Consider the following 26264-nt stretch of genomic DNA (forward strand, 5'->3'; position numbering starts at 1 on the left):
ACTCGCAAATTTGGAAACCTTTCGTGGTACCATCGTTTGGCTGTAAACTGTATCGAGATGCTGTTGGGTTTAGCGAGTTGCGAAATGAGTATGAAACGGTTTGGAATGTTACGATGCTGTTACGAGGAAATTGCTTTTCTGGAACTGGGGAAACGATGTCGTGAAAAACGTTTGAAAGTTCTTGTAGTTGCACGGCGAGTATGCTCTACGCCGATGCTATTTGTAACGAAGGTAGATGGGTAAATAGGTATAATCTCGTTTCTATTTTGATGAAAGTCAGACATGTAATCGTGTCGGAAGCAGTGATTGCAAGAATAAAATATTGGCGACGAGTCATTTCGATTGGTTTAGTAGGTCTAGTGTTAACGCGTTAATTGACATGCCAAGTCTCTATTACTTGTTCGTGATGTTAAAACGACATGTGGTTTTTTGCTCACAAATAGTAGACATACCTAGTATTGTCAGAACTAAAGTTATTAACCGTCAGTTGGTATCGTTGGGTCACCGTCGACCCGCGACTCTTTCAACTGCGAATTCTCATAATTTCCTCGTTTCTGTACGTAGCAGAGGATACAGATTCTATTGCATCGGACTTTTATTTTGTGCTCCTCGTATAAGTTCATAATTAGTACATTTAGGCCGTATTTGACTCACCCATACCAGATGTGTTATCAGTCGGTGTTATTTAAATAGTAAACTTAAAACGAAAAGTTTGTACATGTCACATTTGGAGAGTGATTTGGAGAGTGATGTAAGAACTGAAGGCGAATGTAATGAGAATGACTATGATGTTAGTTATGTATTATACAAAGTGAACATTCTGATCAAACAGTACTGATAGAGAAATCGAAACTGATGAAGGCATTTTACACAGAGAACTTGCTTCAAATGGCAAGGTATCTGCAGCAAATTCGCGAACGAGGGATGAAAATGTTATTCGCGAGTTACTCGAATCACGAGGGGGATAAAAATTCTTGATACAATTTTTGATACAATTACCGATTGCTATTTTGAATGTTAATACTTTATGCCAAATTATCAGTTTCATATTTCCTTGCGTAATTAGAGATGAATTATACTTATTACATAGTATTTCCAGGAATCTATTGTTTATTTTTTATTCCCACTTTATACAACTGTCAACATAGTTGAAGATAATATCATTTCTATCTGTACGAGACAGTAACGAGTCACGCCTGACGATGTTATACTATGTACTATACTTCCGTAGTGTACTATACGATATTATACTTCGTTCAAGGATAATTGGCAGGAAATATGAACAAAACACGAGTAAGTAGCTGTCAAACGTCGATGCTCACGGTAGACTTTTAGAAGCGCTTGCGTCTAAACAAGTCATAATTTTCCACGAAATATTTGAACTTAAACATGGATGAGCTCGAACCCAGGTCTAATGTTTTATTTCCTGTCAAGTTTCGTTGAACGCAGTATAGATACGCTTCCGCAATATGACTATACCAAATTCGGGCTAAATATGTATTCAAACCACGATAAAAATATCGAAGATTTAACAGATCCTGCCATTTGGTTAGATTAAAAGTTTTTACTAATTTTGGCACCGTCAGTGATCATCGTGACATCATTGGTTGATCAGTTCCAAGTCCTTGACTTGACACTGGGCAACAGTTAATCTATTTATTTTTCATTTTTCACCGTTTGACATCTCTGTTTACCACTGTACTTCGTCATGTACATCAACGTCAGCTTCTAGAGCTCATGATGCAGCTTCATCCTCCAATCCTCTTTAATCATGTCCGCTCCCTTCTCAGCGATCATCATCGTCGGTGCATTGGTGTTCCCACTGACGATATTCGGCATGATCGACGCATCGATCACTCGTAACCCCTGCACACCGTGCACCCTCAGTCTAGGGTCCACCACAGCCGTTGGATCCTTCTTTGGTCCCATTTTAGCCGTCCCTACTGCGTGGAACAAGGTACTGGCAATATGTCTGATGTTGCATTCCCAATATTCCTCGGAATCGGGCTTCGTGTGTCTACATCCAGGGATATCAAAGTGCTGCAGCCACATGCCTTGTTTCTTCATCGCGTCAGTGTTCAATAGAGACTTGATAGTATCCACCGACTTCATCAGAGTCTTCAGGTCCTCTTCTTCCGCGAAATAATTCGCATGGATCTTCACGGGATCAGCTGGATTGGCGCTACGCAACTCCAGCCTTCCTCGACTCTTAGGTTGCAGTAAAATCGAGCAGGGAATGATCAAGTCCGACTGCATTATCTCTTTTTGTATCTCTGCTATTATGTCGTTGGTAGCGTCAAAGGCTTTCAGTAAAGCTCCTATCTTGAACGGGTTCCAGCGTGGAAAGTGGCCGAAGTCGATCTCGATGTCTGGATACTGGGAACTGGGATCGGAGACGTTGATGAAACCCAAAAGATCGATTCCGACTGTAGCTAACTCGCCTGTATTGTGTATCAGATATTCGTAAGTTATGTCCAGTATGTATGTCGAAGGAGGTGGTGTCACTGATTCGTTCACGTAAGCGATGTGCATCCCAATCCAGACTACGTGATCCTGAAGATTCTTCCCGACAGGTAGATAAGCCACAGTCGGTATGCCCATCTCTTCCAAGTGTTTCTTGGGTCCGATTCCTGACAGCATCATTATCTGAGGACTAGCTATGCTTCCTGCCGAGAGGATCACCTCTTTCGTCGATTTTATGTCCACCGATTCCCCATTCTTCAGCGTGACTCGTACGCCAGTTGCTCGGCCATCTTTTAATAGAATCTTGTCTACTCTGCTGGACTTCATCACGTATAGGTTCTTCCTGTCTCTGATGGGAGATAGAAAGGCTTTTGCTGCATTGACACGTCGACCATTGTCTAGAGTACCCATTGCTTTCCCGTACCCAACGAACCGGTCACCGATCAGAGGCTCGAGGGCGTTGAATCCTAACTCACGTACGCCATCTAGAATGACATCTTGAATGTTCGTCATGGTGTAATTGTAGCCTCTGATGTTCAGTGGTCCACCGGTCCCACAGAACTTGTCGCCCCATTTGGCTACGTGCTCCGGTGCACAGTTTAAGGATTTTCTGAAGTAGGGAAGCACCTCTTCGTAACTCCAGCCCTCGTTACCAAGGTTGGCCCATTCGTTGTAGTCCCTGTCGTTGCCAAAAACGTGCAACATAGCGTTGATCACGGAACTACCACCGAGAGACTTTCCTTTCGACCATCTACACTGCTTGTCCCTGATTCCTTGGCAGAATCCTTCTTGACGTTCAGTCTTGATACGGAAATTATTGAAATTAAACAACGTGCAGATTGTCGTCGTATTATTGTTTATTTCAAGTTTCGATTATTAAAAATTAGTATAGTAATGAAAATAATGAGATACTGAGTTGACCTGAAGATTGCGAAGATTGCGATACGAAGTAAAAAATAATTTAGAGCGAAAGTTGAAATATCGCAGTTTGTACCATTTTAGAATTATAATTTCTTTCCCATTTTCTTCGCCATCTTCGATTACTTTACTTTTAACTATATTTGCGTTCGCCTTTTACCAATAGAGATATATACGTATTTCCGTTGAAATATCTCACTCCATATATTTCCTTCTATTTTCAGCCTGAGAATATAAATTCGATACAAATACCATCGTATATCGTATGAATAATAGGTACTATATAAATCGTGGTTATCGATTACGTGTCTGTAATACCGTACTTAATAGAATAGAAGATTAACACGTAACCTGTCATAGTCTAAATGATCGTTTTTAAAAGTTTCATTCAAAATTCCACGCTCAAGGTTATCGTCTTCGCGATTTTTGCTTCTAATATACGTGTAATCAATCTTTCAGTGCCCTCTGTTATTCCATTTTTTTAAAATTCTACTATTCTTTCATTCATCGGTCACTCGACCACGTTATGTTTAGGGTTAAGCAAGTTTAACACGTGTTACCGTCATACCTACGATAGCTTCGATAACGCAACTAATATTTACTAGTCTGCATAGTTGCTAAAAGATTATATTTCCAATTTCACCCAAGTGGAACTGGTTAAGATGCGATCGTTTTAATTTTCAAGAATTTCCATACCTTATATGCATAATCCTGAAAATCACCGTACAGCAGTAACATAAGTCCAGGGATGTCGCTTTCGGGTAAAGGATCCTCTCCTGCTTCGATCAGCAGAACGTCCCAATCCTCCACTTCCGTTAATCTGTGAGCCAAAATGGACCCCGCTGTTCCAGCGCCCACAATGATGAAATCGAATTCTTTGTTCGAAGTCAAAATCTCTTGTGTACGATCCCTAGGGTAGTCTTCGCTGTTGCTTAGCGTACATTGGGATACCAAAAGTATGTGTATCAATTGAGAGAAAATGGAGGTTGGCGTTGAGGACAATGCTGACGTGCAGCTTGCAGCCATACACGACTCCATGTTGAATCTTTCCTAACTCTGTGGTGACAAAAGAAAACCGTATGATCAGTGGAAAATTATTATTATCTGTTTGTAAGGGAAGAGAGAGAGGGAACTCGATTCTAGTGATTCTAACTCTCGGTGGCTGCTTTACTTAATTCTTCTCGATACAGTACACGTCGTTCTATTCTTGTCACAGGTGGTGACCTTATACCCTAATTACGTCACGCTCACCATTCCCACAATATCGACTATCAAATATAAACTTACGGTACTTAATTTGACCCATTAAAATAATCTTTACCAACTTAAACTATTCTTCACTCGCTTATGCTAAACACTGCCAAATTTGATTTCCAGTACAAATCTGATCGAAAGATCTACAATTTGTCAGCAGGTTTCTAATTAACTAACACGTGTGTCCAAAGCAATAGTAGAGTAAGGCCATGATGCAAATGGGTTAAAGATATATTTATTACAAGCTACCGTGGAATCAAATGTAAAGTAATACTACGGCTAACAATTTCTCTGACTCTATTTACACTGCTGTTTGACTGTATTACTGTATGATTGTACCACTATGCGACACTTCGATTGTACTGTATCACTCTACTTCTCTGTGACTGTCGCACTGCCCTTACTTCACAATTTAGTCTCCTTTTATTCACTTTACTCACGCACACTGCGCATTCATACAACGCATCTCAAAGGTCTCTCGCATACGTTCCTCATTCGTCTTCCTCGCATAATCTAACCTCTAAGCATCCACTCGATAATCGTTTAGATCTATTCGTTATTTATACTTTCATCCTAAATATTCTCACCACTGTATTGTCTAGTTACTAACATAAATTTCACCGAATACGGCACACGAAGGCCTACGATTTGTCAAGATGTTCACGAGCAACTAGCACGCGTATACAAAGCCTATCTTTCAAAGTATGACTATCGTTTGACGTGTACGTCTCTTTCGCTTCCTATTTATCTGCTCCTTCTTCCTTATCCTTTTATCTTGTTTGTCCGTCAAGCATTTTCACCTAATCGTTTTCAGTTGCACCGTGATACCCAAACGTGACTTATGGTACGCGTGTGAGACTCTATATTCCAACTCTTACAATCAAAATTGAACGAATAAAAGATGTTAATTTAGGTTAATTTATAATAATTAGGTTGTATGGAAATTCATGTCAGATTATCGTACATAGAGGGTATTTTTTGGTGACAAAATAATGAATAAAGGGTTCTTTCTTTCTCATTTTTAACTGTAATTTTTCAGTTTTGGTTTGACTTTTAACTAGACCTGCTAAATTTAGATTTGGTTGAAAAATTGAAAAGGAAACGTTCGTTGTTCCAGTTAGGTTTCAGATTGTGTTTTTCTTCCCTTTGCTATTCTTTTATATTTCTTTTCTTTTATATTTATTCCTGTACTATATTTTTTCATATTATACCATGTTTGTTCCTCTCCTTTTACCGGTAAACGATACGTGAAACGCAAAACGTAATACAAGTAATATAATATTATTTATCCGATATGGGTGTCGCGGTGAACTTTTACATTAATGTCCTCTGATCGAGACACACGTTGGCCTTCGACTCGTGAATATTTAACAACGTTCCCTATTCGAATAGAAATATAAATTATAAATGTAAACTAATACCTTAAAATCGTAAATAAAATTTAGAAAATTATGTTCGCTACATTTGAGGAGGTATTAACCCTTTGCACTCGAGAAGTCACTCTCAGTCACCATTTAATCAGATTCTAAAGATCGACGTTAATTAATGTATCAAATTTAAAATTACCCAACGATGTGTGGAATGTCGAAGAAAAATAATTTTACGTCTTAATTTGCATATGATTTCTCATTTACCATTTTAAAAATATCCTTGACGCTATGACAGAAGGTCTTCGAATTACTATTTCTCTGTAACGAAAAAGTCGTCGAGTGCAAAGGGTTAAAGAGATTGGATAAAATTTGTATCCAAAAATTCATGCTTGATGAAAAGGAACGATCGTTCTTCAAGTTTTATTCAAATATTCCATGGTAATATCGTAAATTAAAATTTGTTATATAGTTACCTTTTCATGCGTGCTTAGTCACTTTTGTTATTTTTAATTCTTTGTCACAAACACTCTCCTTGTTGCTATTTCGTATATAAAAATATTTGCAATTTTACATGGGAAATAGAATTACTTACTACGTACTTATATTAAGAATTCGAAGGAATGTCCCTCTTAGAAACGTAATACTTTTCGTGTAACTATAGCACAGACAGAATACAGATTTTTAGGATTCAAAATTGTCATTCACCGCCTTAACTTCTTTTGTGAATATGGTAAACAGGTCAGATAAGGTTAACTCGATAGCATTCGATAATACGATGTTTGTCCAACAACAAGTGGAAAATGTATCTTCGACATTTATTTTTCGCTCGAGAATTACCGATGTTCTCGCGCGAACAATTTTTTGCTTTTTAACTTGACACTTATTAGAAAAACCACTATTTCTGTTGAAGATAATTAGAAAAAATATAAAAAATAAAATAGATAATCTATCGAAGATAAATTCGCATAAACATATTGCAATGTGCGAGTAGAATAAACATAGAGTATATCTAATAAGGTAACACAACGATATGTTAGGATTTTAAAATACTTACTACAATCTAAGATTGCGATTAGTATTACGCTATTTATCGATTTCAACACCAAAATGATTCATTTCCGTAGTAAAAGATGTCGATAATGTAGAAATCGCTATTCGTGATACAGTACTCAGCGTACCATTTATTTTGTATTCCCTTGTTTTATTGATTTCTTATTCTTGTTTATAGTCTCTTTGACACGAGCGTCACTCAATGTATTTCCCTTCATCATAAGTTCTCCATTCATACTAATCGCTACGCAATTTCTATTAGCATCCGTAACCGCTAAAATAACAAAGGGAAATGATAATGTTCGCGTGACCTTTAAACCTGAGATCATCTTCCTTCATTTTTCTCAATACCTTAATTTTTCACATTTTATTGAAAATTTCAATTTCAATTTCAACTGAACCTAACCTAACCTAACCTAACCTTAATTTTCTAGATTTTATTGAAAATTTCAATTTCAATTTTTCAGCTTGCATTTTCTCCATTTTCCTCAATAGCCTAGTTTCCGGGGTCGTAGTGAATTTACATTTTTATAATATTGTTATCACTCTTAGAATGTATATAATCGAAATGAAACAACCGTATTATTAAATTAGAGATATATTTCAATTACAAATTGATTTTATTGAATCGCTGTTGGAAGGAATTCTGTTCTCGAGATAGTAAATTTATATTACAGACGTTACTCGTTATAAATTATTTGCTTGCTCGTTATGTACAGGATAACAGTCACAGACTGGTTATTTGGACATCGTAGACGTCACTCATCCTGTCTTGTATGGCACACAAGTACGATAGATACGTTACACCTCTCAAGACTGGCTTCAAAATTTCGCAAATATTCCATCGCTATCATCCACGCGATTAAAAACTTCGATCATAGCAATCTCGCGATTTTTCTGAAACGAACGCCTCGATTTCGAGAAACCATCTTTGCATCGAACGATATTTATTACTAGAACTAATGTTGGATGACCAACGGTCCGTTGACTCTTACAAGAAGGGTGCGGGTCCTTCGGGTCATGGATTTGGTTTGAACTTTGTAGGTTTGTAAATTTAGTCATCCAGTTCAAGAAAATATATCACTATAAAGGCAATTACTCGCTAGTTTTCGAGATATTTATGATTAGAGTTTTATTATTGCCTTTATTATAGATTTATTTGGAATATTTATCAAGTGACGCTGTGGCCTAATGACGATGTCCGAAAATTCCTACTTTCCTGCTGGTGGCAATTTTCGGATGTTGCCATTAGGCCACAATACCACATGATAACTATCGATAACTATTCGAAAGAAATTTCTAGTTAAGAATAACAAACCTTCAATCACAAATATCTCAAAAACTATCGAGTAGTTGCCCTAATAATGGTACATTCTCTCGAACTAGGTGACTAAATCTACAAACCTGCAAAGTTTCAACTAAGTCAATTACCCGAAGGACTTGCACCCTCCTTGTCAGTCACTGAAAGGACCTAGCTGATAAAGGCAGGTTGCCAACTTCAGAGTTCAAAACATCTTACTCAGTCCTATCTTGACTAAGGGCCAATGGGCATTTTCACCCCTCCAAGAAGTAAGAATATATAAGCATCTCTGAAAACTGTACGAGGGCAGTTTTTATTCTTTTCCACCGATTCATAGTTATTGTATTGTCGTTGCAGAACTCGTATTGTATATAAAAGCGTTCCGAAATATATTACAAAAGATTAATCGGTCTATAGCGTTCTCAATCCGGGTTCCAACGCTAATACGATAATGCATATCCGAATACACCGTATATAAATTATAATAATAATTAATCATAGAAACGATAGAAATAAATAACTACAGTAGGTAAAATAATCTGAATGAAAATCGAAATTAATTTTACAAATCCACCTAGCCAAAGACTCTGACCCCAGCCACTTTGACCTCTCCGTTAGTTCCAGTGCTAAGTTCTCGCAAGTACAGGCTTTCCAACTCGACGAACAATAAAATTCGGGTACATAAACTTTTCAGTCCCCTTGGAAACTTTCCAAACTGATATCCCCCGCAAATAAATCGTCTGCATCAGCTGAATGGACCCCAGACTTTGAATCGATACCTTAGAACTCGCGTAAACAAATTTCCAACAGGCGTCTCGTCACGGAATACCATACGACAGGAGAACCAAGAGTAATCAAGCGTGGTATCGGTCTTTTGCGACAGTAATAATCCTAATTTTAATACCCCAACGAAGGGCTGCGCGTCGATGTCTCTGACCAGAGTTCACATCTTCGACCACGTGTTCCTGATCATGTCAGCCGCCTTCTCGGCGATCATCATGATCCCGGCGATGGGATTGCTGTTTGGCACGATCGGGAATACCGATGCATCTGCGACTCGAATGTTCGACACACCGCGCACTCGAAGTTCCGGATCCACCACGGCTGTTGGGTCGTCATAGGCACCCATCTTGCAGGTTCCTGCCTGGTGGTTCTCTGGCCCAGTCGCTGCTCTCACGTAGCACTCCCAGTAAGCGTCGCTGGCGAAGTGGTAGCTGAAAAAAGAAAGAATTTTTATCTTTTCAAAGTCCTGTCTAGTAAAGTCCTCAAGTGTGACTTTGTTTTAATTTCGCTCTTGGATAGCTGATAGAAGATTCGTTCAAATTGAATTCTCTCAACCGACTATCTGTTGGAATGCATGTAGGATGCCCAGAGATGCACGCCGGCTGCCCAGAGAGCAATTCATTTCTGAATGCTCCGTAGCGAAAGGGTTAAATAAGTGTGCAAGGGCTGTCTTGCGACAGTGCTTTACGGAGTTTTTAGCGAGAGTTGATGCGAGAGTGTCGGTTAGTTGTCTTTGACAGAGTTCAGGAAGAGTTGGTCAGAGATAGTCTTAGGGGGATTTTGATGTGCATAGTGAAAGGAAGTACGTGACAGTCACAGATCAGTTATCGGTCTAGTCTTTTAGTTTATACTTTACTCCTAGTCCCATTTAGCTTGTAGTAAATATATATTTTAGAATAATCTCTTATTCTTTATATTTGCCAATCAGACAGTATCCCTATATACATGTGGGATGGAATCTAATTCAATAGAAATGTCTTTAAAGGAAACTTTGTTATTCGTCTTCCTCAAACATGAAGAATAGGATGTAAATAAAGGCTAGTGTTTAACTGATAGCCTAGATGCAAAAAGAAGAAGTCGACGTTTCTACTGAGAAGTTACAAGAAGTTGATTGTACCAGTGTTTCATGAAATACCGTGTATATGATAAATTTGAATGATCCTTACTTCACACAAAGAGGATGAATCACAGGCTCCAGTCGGAGATCCCATTGCTTCATGGTCCTCGTGTTGGTCAGTTCGATAGACTTCTTAATACCCTCGATCAGCACCTTCACGTCCTTCGTGTCAACGAAATAGTTAGGATAAATTAAAGGTGGCACGAGTGGGTCCCCGGAGCGCAGTTTCATATACCCTTGACTGCTCACGGTGAGCGCAGCAGGTCTGACGACGATCTGCCTCCTGTCAGAGCACAGGCCAATGGCGCCATTCAGGCACTCGAAATCTAGTCCTGTCTTTGGACATTGGGGCGAAAATCCGTCGAAGAATATCTGAATGTCGGGAACTCCGTTAGCAGCGTAACTGCTCTCGAGGAAGGCTGTGACTTGGGTCAGGCCTGTGCTGGTCAGAGGACCCGTCCTGGTCTCCAAGTACTCGTTAACGCTACTTATGGTCATAGATTCGTACGCTGTGTCTTTGATACTATAGTGAACGGCGACTGACACGTGGTTGTGAAGATTTCTCCCGACAGGCAAGTCCTTGACCACGTGCATGCCCAGTTTACTTAGGTGCTCCTTGGGTCCTATCCCAGAGTTCAATAAAATGTGAGGGGATCCAACTGCTCCCGCGGTCAGGATAACCTCCTTATTAGCCTTCACCACCCTTTTGTACCCATCCTTGTCGACCAGTTCCACACCATAAGCCTTCCTCTGCCATTGGTTCATCAGAACCTTCGTTACCTGCGCGTTTATCAACACTCTCAAGTTATTTCTACCGTAAACTGGTCTCAGGTAATTCCTCGAGGTTGTGCCACGCATTCCGTTCTCCGTTGTCATGGGAGCCACCATGAAGCCTGTCTGAGTGTACTCTTTTAATTTTGACGTTCTGTAGCCCAGCTCAGCCGCAGCCTTCAGCACTTCGTCGGCGAACACTGGCTTGTTCGGGTAATACTGAATCTTCATTGGACCCGGCACGGGTACGGTTCTGGGTTTATCGGATAATATCGACGGATCTATGGGGTTTTCGGCGCGTTCGAAGTAGTGGGTGATTTCGTCGTAGGACCAACCTATCGCGCCTGCTCTGGCCCAGCTGTTGTACACTTCCGGATGTCCTCGGACATACATCATTCCGTACATACCGGCTGTGCCGGACATCATCTTTCCTCGGGGCCAGGTGCACACTCCGTTGGTTTCTGGTGACGTTATGCGAAATTAGAAAAGTTAGAATAGAGACGCTTTATCGATTTCAAAGGATCGCAGTACGTTTGGAATCTCAGATATGGAAAATTAGAAATTATAAGTGGACTTTCAAAACGAACAATTGAATAATCGTCATTAATAACGGAGGCAAAAGTGCCAAAATATCTTATTAATTTAATTTTATTACGCATTTCAAATATCCAAAGCTAATTCTTAGAATAGTTGGAAGCAATTCTTTCTTTAATTCCCTAATAATTAGAGTTTGATTTGTAAAATTGTTCAATTGTTCTCTGGTATTTAAATGGATATTGAAGTTACTGGATTCTTTGGAAGAAATAAGGCAGCTACCTAAACATGCTGTCGGGTGGGGCTCTGTGGGCTCCGTTTTGAAGTTCCAATCCAAAGTAGAATTGACAGCATGAACCGCGAGGCCGGGAATGGAAGTCATCGATGGCTCTTCCGGTCCAGCTTCGATTAGCAGAACCCTCCACCAGGGGTTGTCGCTTAATCTCCTGGCAATTACAGGCCCGGCTACTCCGGCACCAACCACGATAAAGTCGAACCTGTGTTTTCACGATATATTGTAATCACATGTAATGATATTGCATTTAAAGATTACGCGATTCGTCGATAAATTATTGTCCCTTCCGCGAATAATCGTACAATTATAATAATTATGGTATTAAATGCTTTCTCGAAAGATTATTGAATTTCAAATAAGAATTTGAACGATCATGTTAATTTTTAATATCTATTGCTTGTATAGCTACTAACGACTCAATTATTATATATATTTAAATTTATAATTTGCAAGGTACTGTAGTTTACTAATATCTTTTTCTTGCTTGCTTGTTCAATTTTTTACGTGTTTTTCAATGCAGTATTTATTATTGTAATTTATTCTATTTTTTTCTTTCCGGTATTTAGTGCTATTAAAAATTTTAATTCATCTTCGAAGCTGCCGAAAAAATTTCTTCGAACAGTTTACCCAGATATTACTTCAAGCTGATTGACTAAAAACGCTCGCTAGGATTACGAAATAATCGAAATCATGAATAATTTATTCCACAGATTTCCTTTTACCCGGCGCAGTTGCATTTTAATCGTTCAAACGATATTTCAAACGCACGACTCTTATAAATATTACCACTGAAGAAATTCAAAATGAATAGCTATCTATCGAATATCTTCGTGCAAGATCATTGCATCCTATTATTACTCGTGTGTATACGTGTGTACGAACGAAATTTTTGTTCATTATTTACCCCAAAAAAAAAAAAAAAAAAAAAAAGAAAAGAAAAAGAAAAGAAAATCATATAAGTAGGTTTCAATGAATTAATCATCAAATTTCCATCAATAAATATCTTCATTTCTTATTTATGCATTCATCTCCTTTACATCTACGTTACATAAGAATGAACAAATTTTTATGTTTTCTCACCTCGCAATAGAAAGGATAATATTGAAAGAATATATGTGCTGTCTGTTTGCGGCACAGGATTTCAGATAATAAAATAGACCCACGTTGCACGGAAATTTTATTGCGTTTTAAATGAAACAAAATTGGTATATTTTTACTAATAAAGGACTCGCATAATGTAAAAGCATAAAACCAGGAAGAAAAGATTGTCGCGATAAACCTTTCGCTTGTAACAATTGATGAACCTCTACTGGCATATTGAATGTTGTCGACACAAGCGAATACGTTTATGACATTTGTCGAAGGTATTACCAACTGCTTTAACGTAACTAAAACGAAATATGAACTTATGCGAATGCAGCTGTCGCAGTATTTCGAGATGGGACTAAAAATGTCCCAGCATGCATTACGGTGCATCAGAAAGGTGCACTTTTGATCCCACCTTGGCCCAAAGAGTTAACCCTTTGCACTCGGCGATCTTTTCGTTACAGAAACATAGTAATTGGAAAACTTTCTGCCATAAAGTCGACGATATTTTTCAAACGGTAAATAAGAAGCGCAAATTAACAATAAAACGAAGAATTATTTTAGCTCGATATTCGACGCGTCGTTGGGCAATTTTAAATTCGAGATATGAACCACTTGCGCTGGCAAGAAATTCACAGACGCGTGTATCAGAACAGTCCAATGTTTCTGTGACAATTGCCTGACGACGTGTATACCACGTCGTTGGCGATTCTGCGACAAAAGCATTACGACGTGCGTGGCACGTCTTTCCAGCGCAAATGGTTAATTAATAGCGATCTTTAGAAACTGATTAAATGGGGACTGAGAATCGCCTCTCTCGAGTGCAAAGAGTTAAATGAGATAAGGTTTTGAGAAATGAAAAATTCGTCGAATAGATCATGAGGGATTCTTACCATTCGTTAGGCACTTCTTCTTTGCCAAGCCTGGTGCAGGGCTCAGTGATCTCACACGTAGCAGCGATCAGTTTCTCCACCAAGCTCATGAAGGATGTCTTCACGCCGCATTTGGACTCCATGTAGAACGTGTCTTTGAAACCGCAAGAGCAACATCCTGACGTTTCATTGTTGATATCCAGCTGGCTAGCCTGAAACTGGTTAACGAGCTGTTTAATTAAATCGCTTTCACTTTCGTATGCCTTTGTGGTTTAATTTCATTTCGCTTGTTATTCTTCCGGGTCGACGACGTGAAAAAGAAACGAATATGTAGATTCGCTCTGCGAGACCATGTACGCTCTTGCAATTATTTCTGAGAAAACTCTAGACGGATAGAGCCCGCTTCGAAGAATCAACAAATTAAATTCGCAGCTGGTGCGAAAGAAAGACTATACCTGGTCGGAGAAAAGGAATTCCCTATTCGTGATATAATTATTACACGGTTGTAAACCAAATGTTAATTAAAGCGTTCACTGATCTTTACTTTAAGCTCAGAAACGAATGACGTATTGAGGGATTAACACTACAATTACCGATCTTTAATGGGTACCTAATTATAACGTGCACAGATTATAGTAATTTCAGCGGTACGATATGAATATGAGTAAATATATTGATTACAGTTCTTTCTTAATACGAGTTGATACCAATTTTATTCTTAAAACAGGTGTATGTATTCGGTGATTGCAAAAAGGAAAATTCTGGGACCAGTCATTTTCACTGGGTTGGTAGTTCTAGTGTTAAACATGTTACAATTTTTTCACTTTTTACCCAATATTAGAACTCAGTTTTGTGCCTTGTGTCATTCATTCCTAAATAATATGATGTATCATTGACGTCAGTGAGAAATCTTGACGTGCCAAGCAGTCAAGGCCTCGTGAAAATTGAAGACCTCTTTGGAGGAAGAGAGATCCTCCTTCCAAAGAGCTTAACGATAGCAATCCTTAGCTCGCGTGTCAACGTTCACATTTAGAGTTTCATCGAACGTGCCTGAGGCAAAACTCGATTACGTATTGAACACTCGTGATACCATGCTAAATGACTGTGCTTCAGATTCGAAGAAACATTCAAGTTCTTGTACATTTTGGAAAAGAACAGTCTTTATTTGTTTATAATTAGCTCCAAAATAAGCAGAGGGGCTCGTTGCTTCTCACTCTAAATTTCAGACTCTGATCCTCATGTCTAATTTAACCAGTGATCATTGGTCTCAGACGCTCATTGCTCCTAGACTCGTCTCTTGTGCTCAATCCTCTGAGTAACTCGTTATAGAAACTCTTTATTTACCAAATCGGTGTCTCAAGCCAAATACTTGATCACTTTAAAGCTCGTTGCTTCGAACTTAATATGTCGATGTTGAAAACTAGTCTAACAGGAAGCTTGTTGCATCAAACTATTTGCTGGAAAAAGTGTCTATCGAAATTCTTGACTGGATAATTATGAATTCGCTCTGAAGAGGTAATCAATTTGCTGCTTAACATTGTTCTAACAATGATTCTTCCATTGCAGTCGAAATCTTTCAAAGCTCCCTTCGGAGAAGGTATGTGATCGTCGACTCTATTGTTCTTGACTCTATTGTTCTTGATTTGTGCAACTTTAGGCTTTTGCGGATACTAGATTTGGTTTTCCAGAAGCGTTATTGACGACTTGTTTTCTCTTGTATTTTAATCACTGACATTTGTAAATAAAGAAGACTAATTGACAGTAATATCTAAGACCATCACATGGGCAAGGATCCTTCCAAGTGTAAAACGATTTAAAACCCACTTTCAGTCGGAAATAATCGATTGAAATCTTGAATATCATACCCAACCCCTGTGGGTATTACAATTGATTATATATATATTCGCAGAACATGTAAGCAATCATCGTGATTAACTAATAAATAATGAGTATAAAGGTACTAATGTAAGTTTCTTCTATCAGAATTTTAATTTTTGGCATATATATATATATAGGAAAAAGTGTTTATCTGTCTAATAAAAAATGAATATTGATCGAAGTCCATGAGTAAATAAAAACTTTGAAATATCAAAATAAAAATTGGTTAATTTGTCAGAAATGTTTGCTATCGCGAATAAAATATCTAATTTTATTGGGCTTGATTTTAAATTCATACTATCACTGAGCATAAAAGTGAATAAAATTCATTCAAATATAGTGAGAGATTACGAAACTGGTTTTTAATTGCTCGTAATAATTCAATTCCTCTTCAAGTAACGGTTCGTCTGCTCTTGTTTTATTCAAATCTGGTTCCTCATTGTTGCAATATGCACGCCGTTGTAAATATAGCTCATAAATCGTAATGCATGGTAATCGTCAGAAATCGTTTGCATAAATGGCATACTTAACGCGTTTAAACTCCATTCCGCGCAATCCTATCCCACAGAACAATCTAAAACAGCCAACGCGTAGCTGCGTCTAAATTTGCGCTATTTTTGAAATTATCTTTCGGGTTTTACTATTAATACCAATTGATCACACGAAAAAACGCAATTGCTTTAAAAAGATAGAAATTTCGAAAAACTTGCTGACCCCGCAAATAATTCTTGAACAATATTATTTATACCGATCATTACTGTAATAATTATACAATAAAAAATACACTATCTTTTAGCTACACGAAAATTTCATAAAGCTTCACCGTGACCCGTAAATATTCTTTGAACAGTATTGGAATAATTTTTTCCAGTTTTTGACCACCCTTAAAATAATTATAAAAATGGAAGGTAGCCTTTTAATGAAACGAAAATTGAAACAAAATTTAATCCTTTGCATTCGACGACTTTTTGGTTAGAGAAGAGTAGAAATTCAAAGATTCTCTACTAAAAAACGGACGATACTTTTTTGAGCAGTAAGTAAAGAATGAAATAATAATAGAATTGTAGTATTATTTGATTTTAATTCCTCGTACACTGTTACATTATTTTAAATTTGATATATTAATTAATATCGAGCTTCGAAATTTTATCAAATGGTGACCTAGAGGCACCTCTCGAGTGCAAAGGGTTAAAGACCCAAGGATAATTTTTCAAGAATACCTTTGCAATGATCAATCAGACAACTATCAAAATATGGATATCATTTTCTAAAATACCAACGCTCATCCTTCGCAATTTCTCCAGGCGAAAACGCAACGTCTATCACCGTCCTCTACGGACAAAACCCCATCTTTGACCATCGCCAGCAGATCGAGATCGTTTCGAACATTTCGCCATTTCCATCGCGGATAAATCGATCGACGGCTCTATTTACCGGAAACGGGATTTGAAACGCGATTGCCAATTGCACCAGGAACGAGAGCAGGATGTACGGTCGCATTTTATCCAATTAGAGGCCAGTGTCACCTGCAAACAGAAAGCAACGAATTCGTGTCAAAGCGCCATGATAAATTTATATCTAATTCAGTGCCTTGTGAATGTAACAGCTACAACGAGCTTAGGTAATTGCTCGATGCAGACAATTCGCTCGGTGCAGGTGAAAATTAGCGTGAATTACCTGGGTCGAACCCCTGGTAGCTTATTGGTCGGCCGCGTGAACGCGAATGACAATCATGGTAAGGATATACGTTTCTCGTTTGAACGATTCGCGGTTAGGAAACCAAACTGTTCCTCGTAGGCTGCTTTTATCATGTCTCTTGTGTAAGAAGTTATAGTGGTGGATCGATCGCGATGGTTCTCATAGATCTATATCTAGAGCTCGCGTTAGCCTGGCGAGTGTGCACTTGCGAGTTGCATGCTCGTATTTCGGACATTTTTACTTGCTTCTTTCTTTAGCTACTAGGGAAATTATTAGTGGGACACCGCCATGTCATTAATATCTAAAATACCGATCTCTATAGTATATTTCAATATTGGACACGTGAATGGTGTCTGTGTCACATGAGCAACGTATAAATGAATATAATAAGGTGGTATATACAAATAAGGTCAATTGTTAATTTCGTTAATAAATAAACGTGGTATTGTGAAGATGAATCTAGTATGTCTCCAAATTCTTGAATTTTTAATTCTGTTCTTAACTCTGACGTCCTGTGTCAAGTTGTTCCATAGCATACAAAAGCTTAGAGCAATATCCTGTCAAATACTTTCAGTCGAAATGTGAGTAAAGTTTGTTCGAATTAGGTATCCTCTTACAGGTGGAATCCGTATCCTTTGTCTACACTCTGTCACTAGTTCCTGATTAAATCCTTTATAACTAGACCTGGCTTGCTTTACGTGAAAAGTCAAACGTATCTATACATTGCTGAAATTCTATGGAAATTTTATGGAATTTTAAATAATGCATCTGTCATATATGGGCAAGCAGTCAAAGTATAATTCTCGATCTTCTTTTCTCCACGTTATTTCTTTATATCTATCACTGATAAATTGATCGCTTGACGAATGTGATCGCTGTCAGTAGAACACGCGACAAAGAATCGCCCAATTCCTAGGAAAAAATAAATTCTACCTCAAATCGACTAGCAAATTCTAGAATTAATCTGCAACGATTCACGAACACATCGCGCTAACGTACATACCAAATATGATTTGCAAATCACCCAAAGGAGCTACATAGTCCGCAAGTTCGAGTGACCCAACTGTCCTGACATCCCGACGAGGAAGAACGTACGGCATCGCACACATGCAGCCAATTTTAAAGCTTCATTAGACCGTGGATTCACCAGCAGTCCCACGTCCCCGCTAACAAGCGTGCTGAACGCGAGGCACCAAGATCAGCCATAGTCACTGCTAGCGAAGATCTCGCGTACGGCGCGGGATGCGAAATAACTTTCAGCGTGAAAGTCCATACGGTCGCGGAACCGAACGAATCGGATTACGGTTTCACTGCTCGAACGAAAACCGAGAGTCAAAGTCGTTTCTCCTATGATAAAGCGGCGGCGAGCAGGAACGAGGAAGGCTAGGAGCTTGTAAAATCCTTGCACCGGTTCTCACCGGACGATCGTCGAAAATAACACTACGATCCGCGTGAAAGTAGCCGGCTACTCGGGTCCAATAATCCGTATCGCCTCTGAAGAGCCTACCAGGGACTTCTTCCTGATAGACAAGGCGCTAGACAAATCGTACGCGCTTCTCCTTCACGCCATACGCTTCGACCCGAGCGATTCACTTTCTGCGTGAAAGTTTACGTAGACAAGAGTCAGTTGTGTCTGCTACGCGCAAAATCCAGGTGTCTAGATTTCGAAAGTTACCGACAATTCGAGGCACCGGATGATGAATGAGGCTCGAAAGTGATTTTTGATAGAGGCGTTTGACGAAATTCTTTACCCAAGTAGACGTGACTTGGATGACACCGCGATTGCGTTAGCGTGAACGAGTTCAGTGGAGCGATGAGGATAGTAGCGATAGGATCGAGTCTACCGCGAAAGTTGGTATGTGAGGTTGGAACGAAGTTCGGTGGTCGTGGTATCGTGTGTGTGAAGTATATCAAACAAAATCGGTGAAGTTTGAATGACTATTGCGAGGAATGCCAATTAGACTCGTCGATTTTAATCTATTTTCAAATCCCTCCCAATTTTCATAGAGAGGTATTGAAACGGAATAATCGGGTGGGTGTAGCGATGGAAGAGTGTGGGAAATTTGTAGAAAAGTAGTGGATTTTGGTAGACGGGGTTATGATCGTTATCCATTTGTCGTGCAGAATTTTAGACTATCGCAAGCTCGCCAAGCATACCTAGTTTCCCTTTCACCAGAACGTTCAACAACCCCGCTCAACCTTCGGATAAAAATGAATCCACGTGCATCTTATCCCCCTGTCTGCGCGAAGCAAAATCTGTTATTGCGAATATTCTTCCACCGTTAGTCACGAATCCCAAGAAAGATGATTCAGTCACCGAAACTGACAAACGAAGACCGCCCCGGACGACGCTAAACCAACGTGATCCTAATTTCTACGCAAACCAACCGTGTCATTCACACCTCACCCATCTTTCTGTAACTAACTAACAACGTAAACTCGTTCAATTTACTCAAAACAGAAACCGAAATTAAATCCGTATTTCCATTTTCCCGTTACCGAAAACCCATAGCAATGCATCTCGCCCACCACCCAGTCTCAAACCCAATTCTAAGTAAAAACCGGAAGAAAAGTGTAAGAAAACGCGGCAAACTTAAAATCCAAGAGTAAAAGAATGGGATTTAAGATTAAAACGCAAGAGGATAGATGAAAAAGTAGAAGAGAAAAATGAAAATGTCGCAGTTTAGACCAACCTGAGTAATCGTCCAAAGGGAAGCAACGCGCAAGAGAGGAGGCCGCTAGTGGCTGGTGGAACAGAATTCGAAGACATTTGGGCAGCTGGAGCGAGTGGCGCGCGCAAGATAGTCCTTTCGATCGGGAGCAACACAAAGAGGAACTCATCCGAGACACAACGTGGCGAGGCTGCGCCGCGTGAAAGCCCGATGCAGAACGACTCGATTCATCTATTTTCACGGCGGGAATAGTCCGGCAAGAGCCGCATCCGCGGCCGTGGCCACACTAGACACGCTAATTAAGGAGGCTCGCGCAGAGTGAGCTGAAAGGGAGGCCAGGGCTCGCTCTCTTCCGGAGAAAGAGCGCCGACGGGACCCTGACGTCATCCCAGTCGGTGAACCGGTCCTCTGCGGCACACGTCATGCGAAATGAAGCCGGGGGACCGCGTGAAAGAATCGGTTAGAGAAACGAGTTTCAAAGGGGCAGATTAACACTCGTAGCCTTGTCGGGATTGGTTTTGGGTTTGGATGCCCGTGAAATGCTTTGGATTAGGTTGGAAACGAGCTAGGAATAAGTTTGGAGGTCGCATGTGAATGCAGTGGGTCGGTAACTCGCATATGGCTCGAAGATCAATCCATAACCGATGAGAGTGTATTAAGAGTCATTCATTAGCGTTCCAAGTTTGATTCAGGTAAATAAATCGGTTCAGAAACGTGTTTCAAGGCCACAGAACAGCACCCAGAGCCGGGTCCAGGTTGTTCGGTTTAGTTGTCCACGGGACACAAGAAGTTTGTCGTTATGTCAGAAAAGAACATGGAACGGGTCTAGGGAACATATACGAAGACTGTGGATGAGTTAGGTTGCATACTGCTCGATGATCGATGCGTGATCCATGAGAAAGTTATTGGTAGTGATTCGTTAAGTGTCTAAAGTTTGACTCGAGTAAATAAGTGTTTCTGGTCCCGAGACTTGTCTCGGGGTCTGCTCGTCCATGAGACGCAAATCGTTTGGGATTAGGTCAGCAAAGTGCAAGGAACAGGTTTGGAGAAAATATACGGAAACTGTGGATGAGCTAAGTTGCATAGGACTTAATGATCGATGCGTGATCGATGAGAGAGTATCGATAGGCGTTCATTAAATGCTTCAAGTTTGACCCAGGTGGAAATGTCGATTTGACGTATATTAAGATTGATTTTGGGAATTCGTTGAAATCAAAAATCAATTTGACTCTATTATTATCGGTGCTCTTTATTTACCTCCAGGCACTGACTCACCTGTTTACTTGGGTATTACATGCTCAAGTAGTGAAGGATATAATATATTCTAATACCAAATCACATCTAATTATCGTCGGATACCTCAGGTATCAATGAAATGATTATTTACATTAACAACACTTATCCTACCCTGGAACTATTCAGCGAATCTCTTCACTCTATAAAACAACTACTACATCGCACCTCTCTGTAAAAAATTTGTTTTTCTTATAATTATACTCATCTCGTCTGTTCGTATATTTTTCTTTTTCTTTCTTTGTTACCATTAATTTTATACCTCACTGTAATAATTTTCTTGCATTTTTTCTAATATGTTAATCCCGTATAAATAAATCAATAAATAAATAAATAAAGAAATAGTTCTTGAGATATGAGCAGCTTGAACTACAGTGACTGGATCTACAAAGAATACGATATACGGCGACAGAGAACGAATTAGGTTGCATACGGTTTAACGATCGGATATATAATATCGATAGTCGTTCATTCATTGTTTCGAGTTGGGACCAGGTGGAAGAACCAGTCAGGAAACTTGTTTTAAAGGAGGTTGATAAGCACGTCGAGTTGCAATAAGATTGATCTTGTGAATGGTTGTTCCTAAAGTATGAATACCCTTAGGTTCTCTTAGATTCCCTTCAATATGATCCATGAATCTGAAGACCGATTTACCAAAGGACGAAGGAAAATATTTACATAGATGGTGGACACGTTAGATTGAACATGATACGACGATCAACGTGTAATTAACAATAGAACACTGTTATCAATTAAGTAAAAGAATTAGATTAAGAGACATGTTCAATGAAGCCAGCCTAACGTACATGACAGTCTTCAGACTCTTCCAAGTCTCTGAGATCATACTTTATTGGTCCAAAAATAATCTCGATATTCTTATTATACAATGTCAATGATTTCGTTTGAAAGAGAAGACGTTTTGTTAAATAATTGATCATTTTGAACTAGAATAAATGATACTTTACTCAAAAGAGACTGTATCTATCGCTCAAACCCGATGCTATCTATTGGTCAATCTAACGTGGAAGATAAAAGAGATGAATTTGTTAGAGGGTTAGAAGTGGATATGTAAAAGAATGCATGGAAACAGTTGATGCATTAGGTTGCATATGGCACGATGATCGATGCTGGATCGATAGTAGGGCATCGGTTCTTCTGCGAGTGACCAATAATCGATCTCCTTCACGTTTCCTTGCGCGTGATCCCTTCTAAGATACTTTGAAGTACCGGCAACGCAACGATATCAGCATTGTTAGGTGTTAATAACGTTTTCGCGTGTTAAGTGAAGCACCTAGATACCATCTTTTATAACAGATTCATCGATCTAAGAATCTTTATGAAGGTTAGGCTAGTAATAATTAAATCCTCTCCTTTCATAGCGTCTCTTTGTTCACGAGGATGATTGGCATTCAGTTTCCCCGAACTCGCTAATTTTAGTCTCGGCAGAAGCAGTGTTGCTACATTTGATAAATCAGACAGTCACTTCCGTTTCCGACTTTCGATCTGCCGTTTTCGTTTCTTTTCAAACGCAAATAATTTTTTTGAAAGTGTAATTAAATATTTCATACAATCGTCCCTTCTCTTCTCGAATTTTTTCGTTTCATTTCCTCTTCTTTTTTTTTTTTTTGTTTTCAAGCTTTGATAGCTAATCTGAACTGTGTTGGTCCATGGAATCTTTAATACGTGATTATAATTTAGATTCGTGATGTCCAATTTCGGTACAAAAAGAAAGCAAAATATTGTGATAATACGATGAGTCACACATTTCTAACCCTTTAAATATTAATTCTTATTAATTTGAATTGAAATTTTCATTTCTGTTTTATCAAATTGTCACTTAATTATTCAATTAAAATCGTAACTACGTGGTGCAATTTTTATAACTGATACTTCTGTGACTGACTGTATATTGTATCGTGTTAGACATGCAGAGATTGTGAAAGAAAAGATTCATTGTGGTGTTCATACAAGTAGTCTTGAATACTTGCTTCGCGTTACACGCGGAATAATATTCAGCTTAATCGAAAATTAATCTCACTGAGTCATTTAATCGAACTAACACGTTAATTAATGGTCACAATTAATAGTTAAAAGTCCTTTATAAAAATAATATTCTTAATAAATTGATAGACCAAGACAGGATGATATTCTTGACAATAGGATGTTTCCACAATCACTGATGAATTGCTGGTATGAAGTATTAAAAAATTATACCATTATCTCTATCACTATACTTGAGATACAACTTCCCCAGGAAAATCTATTTTTATCCATTTACTAATTTTTCAGAGAGATATGGGTATTGTTTCATAAGGTTGCATAATTTTCTCGTCACGGAATATTCAAAGAACAGTTAAAACAATTCAATGACGTTTAAGCTAACTCTCGGAAATGGAGATGAAAATGTAAAATCCCCTTCGATAGCCTAATTACTCGATGAAATAAACTTCTAGGAAACGAAGTGACTTCATCTCAAAAAGGAAAAATCGACTTTCGAAATTTTGAAGCAGCCTAACCTACAAACGACGAAATTTTAAAAAAATTCAGGATGTCGTGGAAGAAATTTAATTCAGTGATTTTATAAAATACTTCATGTTTGACCAAGGACTATAACTGAACGTTTCCTCGTCTCGAAGAAGAAAAAGGATTTTTGAAATTTTGAATTTTGAAAGGCTGTCAATGACAAAATCTAGAGATCCTGAACGTCGCAGAAGAAATTCGGTTAGGTGATTTTATGGAGAACGATACCTCGTTTCAGGAATTCAGATCACGAATCGAAGTTCCTCGATATGTCGTGAATACGCGGTGCTTTCAAGCTGACACAGGCAGCATGATCGACGTTAAAAGTTCCAGGGATTAGGGAGGAACAGACTGGAGGATTCGCGAGGTTTCAGCTCGGTTCTTTCGATGTTCTTTCCTACAAGCGGACTTCCGATGACTAATGATCCAATGACATCCTGTCACTCGGGTATTATCATTGAAACGCTCCTGAAAGAGTGCTTTAACCGCTGATCGGTGAACAAAGAAGTCCTTTTAAGAGTTAGAAAATGGAGGGTGTTTTAGGGGACCTAAATGGATGTCGTTATCACGGTCGGAATAGATTTGAGATGAAATATCGACATAGTTAAACTTTTCTTACTCTTAATAATATATGATGATAGTAAATACACAAATATTAAGAAAGGTTACAGGATATATAAAAATATAGAGAAGATATTTATTGGAAAAGTTGATGCAGCTAGTGTACGATAAAAGATAAATATAAACTAATAAAATTATTTTGAAAATGTCATAGAAAATAAGGTGGAAAATAGTATAAGGGATAGCTAAATATACGTGCTCTAAAATTTATCTTATACAACGTATAAATAATATTAATTCCCATAGAAGTGACAAAAGTAAAAAATTTACTAATCTGCTTCTAAATATTTCTCTTTTTAAGTCAGCACTGTCTAGAAAATTGATTAAACAATTAAAAAGAATAGTGTTCTATATTCAGAGTTCACCAATTTTTATTTTCTATCAAAACTTATGAACCGAACTAATAGGATAAGGCACGTGTGAAAGGAAGTATGTATGTCATATTATTCTAACTAAATTTAATTATGTAAAATTAAATTAATAATTAAAAGAAAAACACGAATTGATTGGAAGGTATTTAAAGTGAAATTGGTGTGAAGGAAAAATGAAAAAGCGAGTATGAAAGAATAAAATGATTGGTAAATGACAACATATAGAGACATTGAACGTACCTTCGATAATAGCAGAACGTTTCACTGTATTCTTCTTCGTATTCAGAATGAAACTGATTGTTCGCATGCCAGTTATATGCTTTTACAGTAAATTAGATAGGTTATCTCACACGTTTAGATAAAATTTGATAGTGATATCTAACTCGTGAATTAATAAGATCGCAGATAAATCGCATTATTGATTAACTTAAGTTCTCTTTATCTCCTAGATCTTGTACCATTTTTAGTCGGACTTTTAATGGATCTTAATAAGAAAATAGCAACCAAGGATAAATGTAAAGTCTTTAATCGCCGTTTATCTATTTGTCTTCTGCAGATTTATGTAAAAAGCTGGTAATCGAGAATATTTATATAAATAGTTCTACAATATTTAATAAATAATTTGTAATAATGAAATAAACGTTATTGCCAATTTTTCTTGGGAAGCAATAAATGTATAAGGAAACCGAGAACAATAATAAGGAAAAATATGATTGACATTAAATTGTTATTTCTTGATAAATAGCTTATTGTGATTGAGTTAATCAGCTGTATTCATGGAGCAAAAGGTATTAATTAATCTAGTCAGGTGGTATTATTGAGTATAATAGAATACACGCTGTATTTCCCCTTTATGTAATGTATAATTAATAATTTCTCCTTTTGTTCATTCTCTCGTATATCTCATATTAATACTAACATTACCATCCTGCAATAGATAATAGATAGATAGTAATAGTAGTAGTCATAGTAATAGTAAAAAGGAGCTGCATATTTCCAGTAATTTCAGGAATAAAAATTCGAAATAATTTTGATTCGTACATGAAAATTGAGAAAATATATAATATGTCTAAAATGATTATTCATTGTTGTATTATTTTTGTAGCGTGTTATTAAATTACGTATACCTTGTTTTGATGTATCGTATTTGCTATTGAGAAAGCAATTGATAATCGAGGTACTCCAAAATCTAAAACTTTTAAATGCCAAATGTCACGTAAGATCATATGCAGATAAACGAAAATTCTGAAGTGTTTAAATGGAAATATAAATAATAGATGCTGCCGATATAAATTTTTATCTTTACCTTTCAGTAGCTCAGTTTAGAAATTCAGAACGTTAATGCTCGCGTAGTATCTCGTAATGTACAGTAAATAAATGATCGATCTAGCATTAAGC

The 26264-nt window shown here is 38.0% G+C and overlaps 2 protein-coding genes across 14 annotated transcripts; both read right to left on the bottom strand.

Moving 5' to 3' along the window:
• Positions 1 to 1092: 1092 nt before the first annotated feature.
• LOC108554715 (glucose dehydrogenase [FAD, quinone]) lies at positions 1093 to 5327 on the bottom strand. 9 transcript variants are annotated; one of them, XM_017910201.1, is made up of 3 exons: positions 5246 to 5327; positions 4078 to 4437; positions 1093 to 3264 (listed from the first exon to the last, which is right to left on the bottom strand). In XM_017910201.1, the coding sequence occupies exons 2-3, from the start codon at positions 4417 to 4419 to the stop codon at positions 1729 to 1731; spliced, it is 1878 nt and encodes a 625-aa protein (XP_017765690.1). In that variant the 5' UTR covers positions 4420 to 4437; positions 5246 to 5327; the 3' UTR covers positions 1093 to 1728. The 9 variants fall into 9 exon arrangements, with proteins under 9 accessions (XP_017765690.1, XP_017765677.1, XP_017765650.1 ...); XM_017910188.1 differs by having other exon boundaries at positions 5223 to 5318; XM_017910161.1 differs by lacking the exon at positions 5246 to 5327 and adding an exon at positions 4975 to 5029.
• Positions 5328 to 7688: 2361 nt separating this feature from the next.
• On the bottom strand, positions 7689 to 26207 carry LOC108554448 (glucose dehydrogenase [FAD, quinone]). 5 transcript variants are annotated; one of them, XM_017909968.1, is made up of 6 exons: positions 26173 to 26207; positions 17126 to 17217; positions 13835 to 14031; positions 11843 to 12057; positions 10305 to 11487; positions 7689 to 9569 (listed from the first exon to the last, which is right to left on the bottom strand). In XM_017909968.1, the coding sequence occupies exons 2-6, from the start codon at positions 17189 to 17191 to the stop codon at positions 9299 to 9301; spliced, it is 1932 nt and encodes a 643-aa protein (XP_017765457.1). In that variant the 5' UTR covers positions 17192 to 17217; positions 26173 to 26207; the 3' UTR covers positions 7689 to 9298. The 5 variants fall into 5 exon arrangements, with proteins under 5 accessions (XP_017765457.1, XP_017765261.1, XP_017765326.1 ...); XM_017909772.1 differs by lacking the exon at positions 26173 to 26207 and adding an exon at positions 25107 to 25155; XM_017909837.1 differs by lacking the exon at positions 26173 to 26207 and adding an exon at positions 20083 to 20365.
• Between the last annotated feature and the right edge of the window lie 57 nt (positions 26208 to 26264).

This window comes from Eufriesea mexicana, unplaced genomic scaffold (assembly GCF_001483705.2).
Source record: "Eufriesea mexicana isolate 0111107269 unplaced genomic scaffold, ASM148370v2 scaffold4744748580, whole genome shotgun sequence".
Lineage (NCBI taxonomy): Eukaryota > Metazoa > Arthropoda > Insecta > Hymenoptera > Apidae > Eufriesea > Eufriesea mexicana.

Bases quoted from the DNA above. Each gene is read 5' to 3' on its own strand.
- LOC108554715 (XM_017910201.1), bottom strand. From the start codon at position 4,419: ATGGAGTCGTGTATGGCTGCAAGCTGCACGTCAGCATTGTCCTCAACG. The intron at 3,265-4,077 runs GTATGGAAATTC...TTCCGTATCAAG, and splicing joins TTCAGGATTATGCATATAAG to ACTGAACGTCAAGAAGGATT.
- LOC108554448 (XM_017909968.1), bottom strand. From the start codon at position 17,191: ATGCGACCGTACATCCTGCTCTCGTTCCTGGTGCAATTGGCAATCGCG. The intron at 14,032-17,125 runs GTAAATAGAGCC...CTCGTTAACCAG, and splicing joins CGTTTCAAATCCCGTTTCCG to TTTCAGGCTAGCCAGCTGGA. The intron at 12,058-13,834 runs GTAAGAATCCCT...GTGAAAACACAG, and splicing joins GAAGAAGTGCCTAACGAATG to GTTCGACTTTATCGTGGTTG.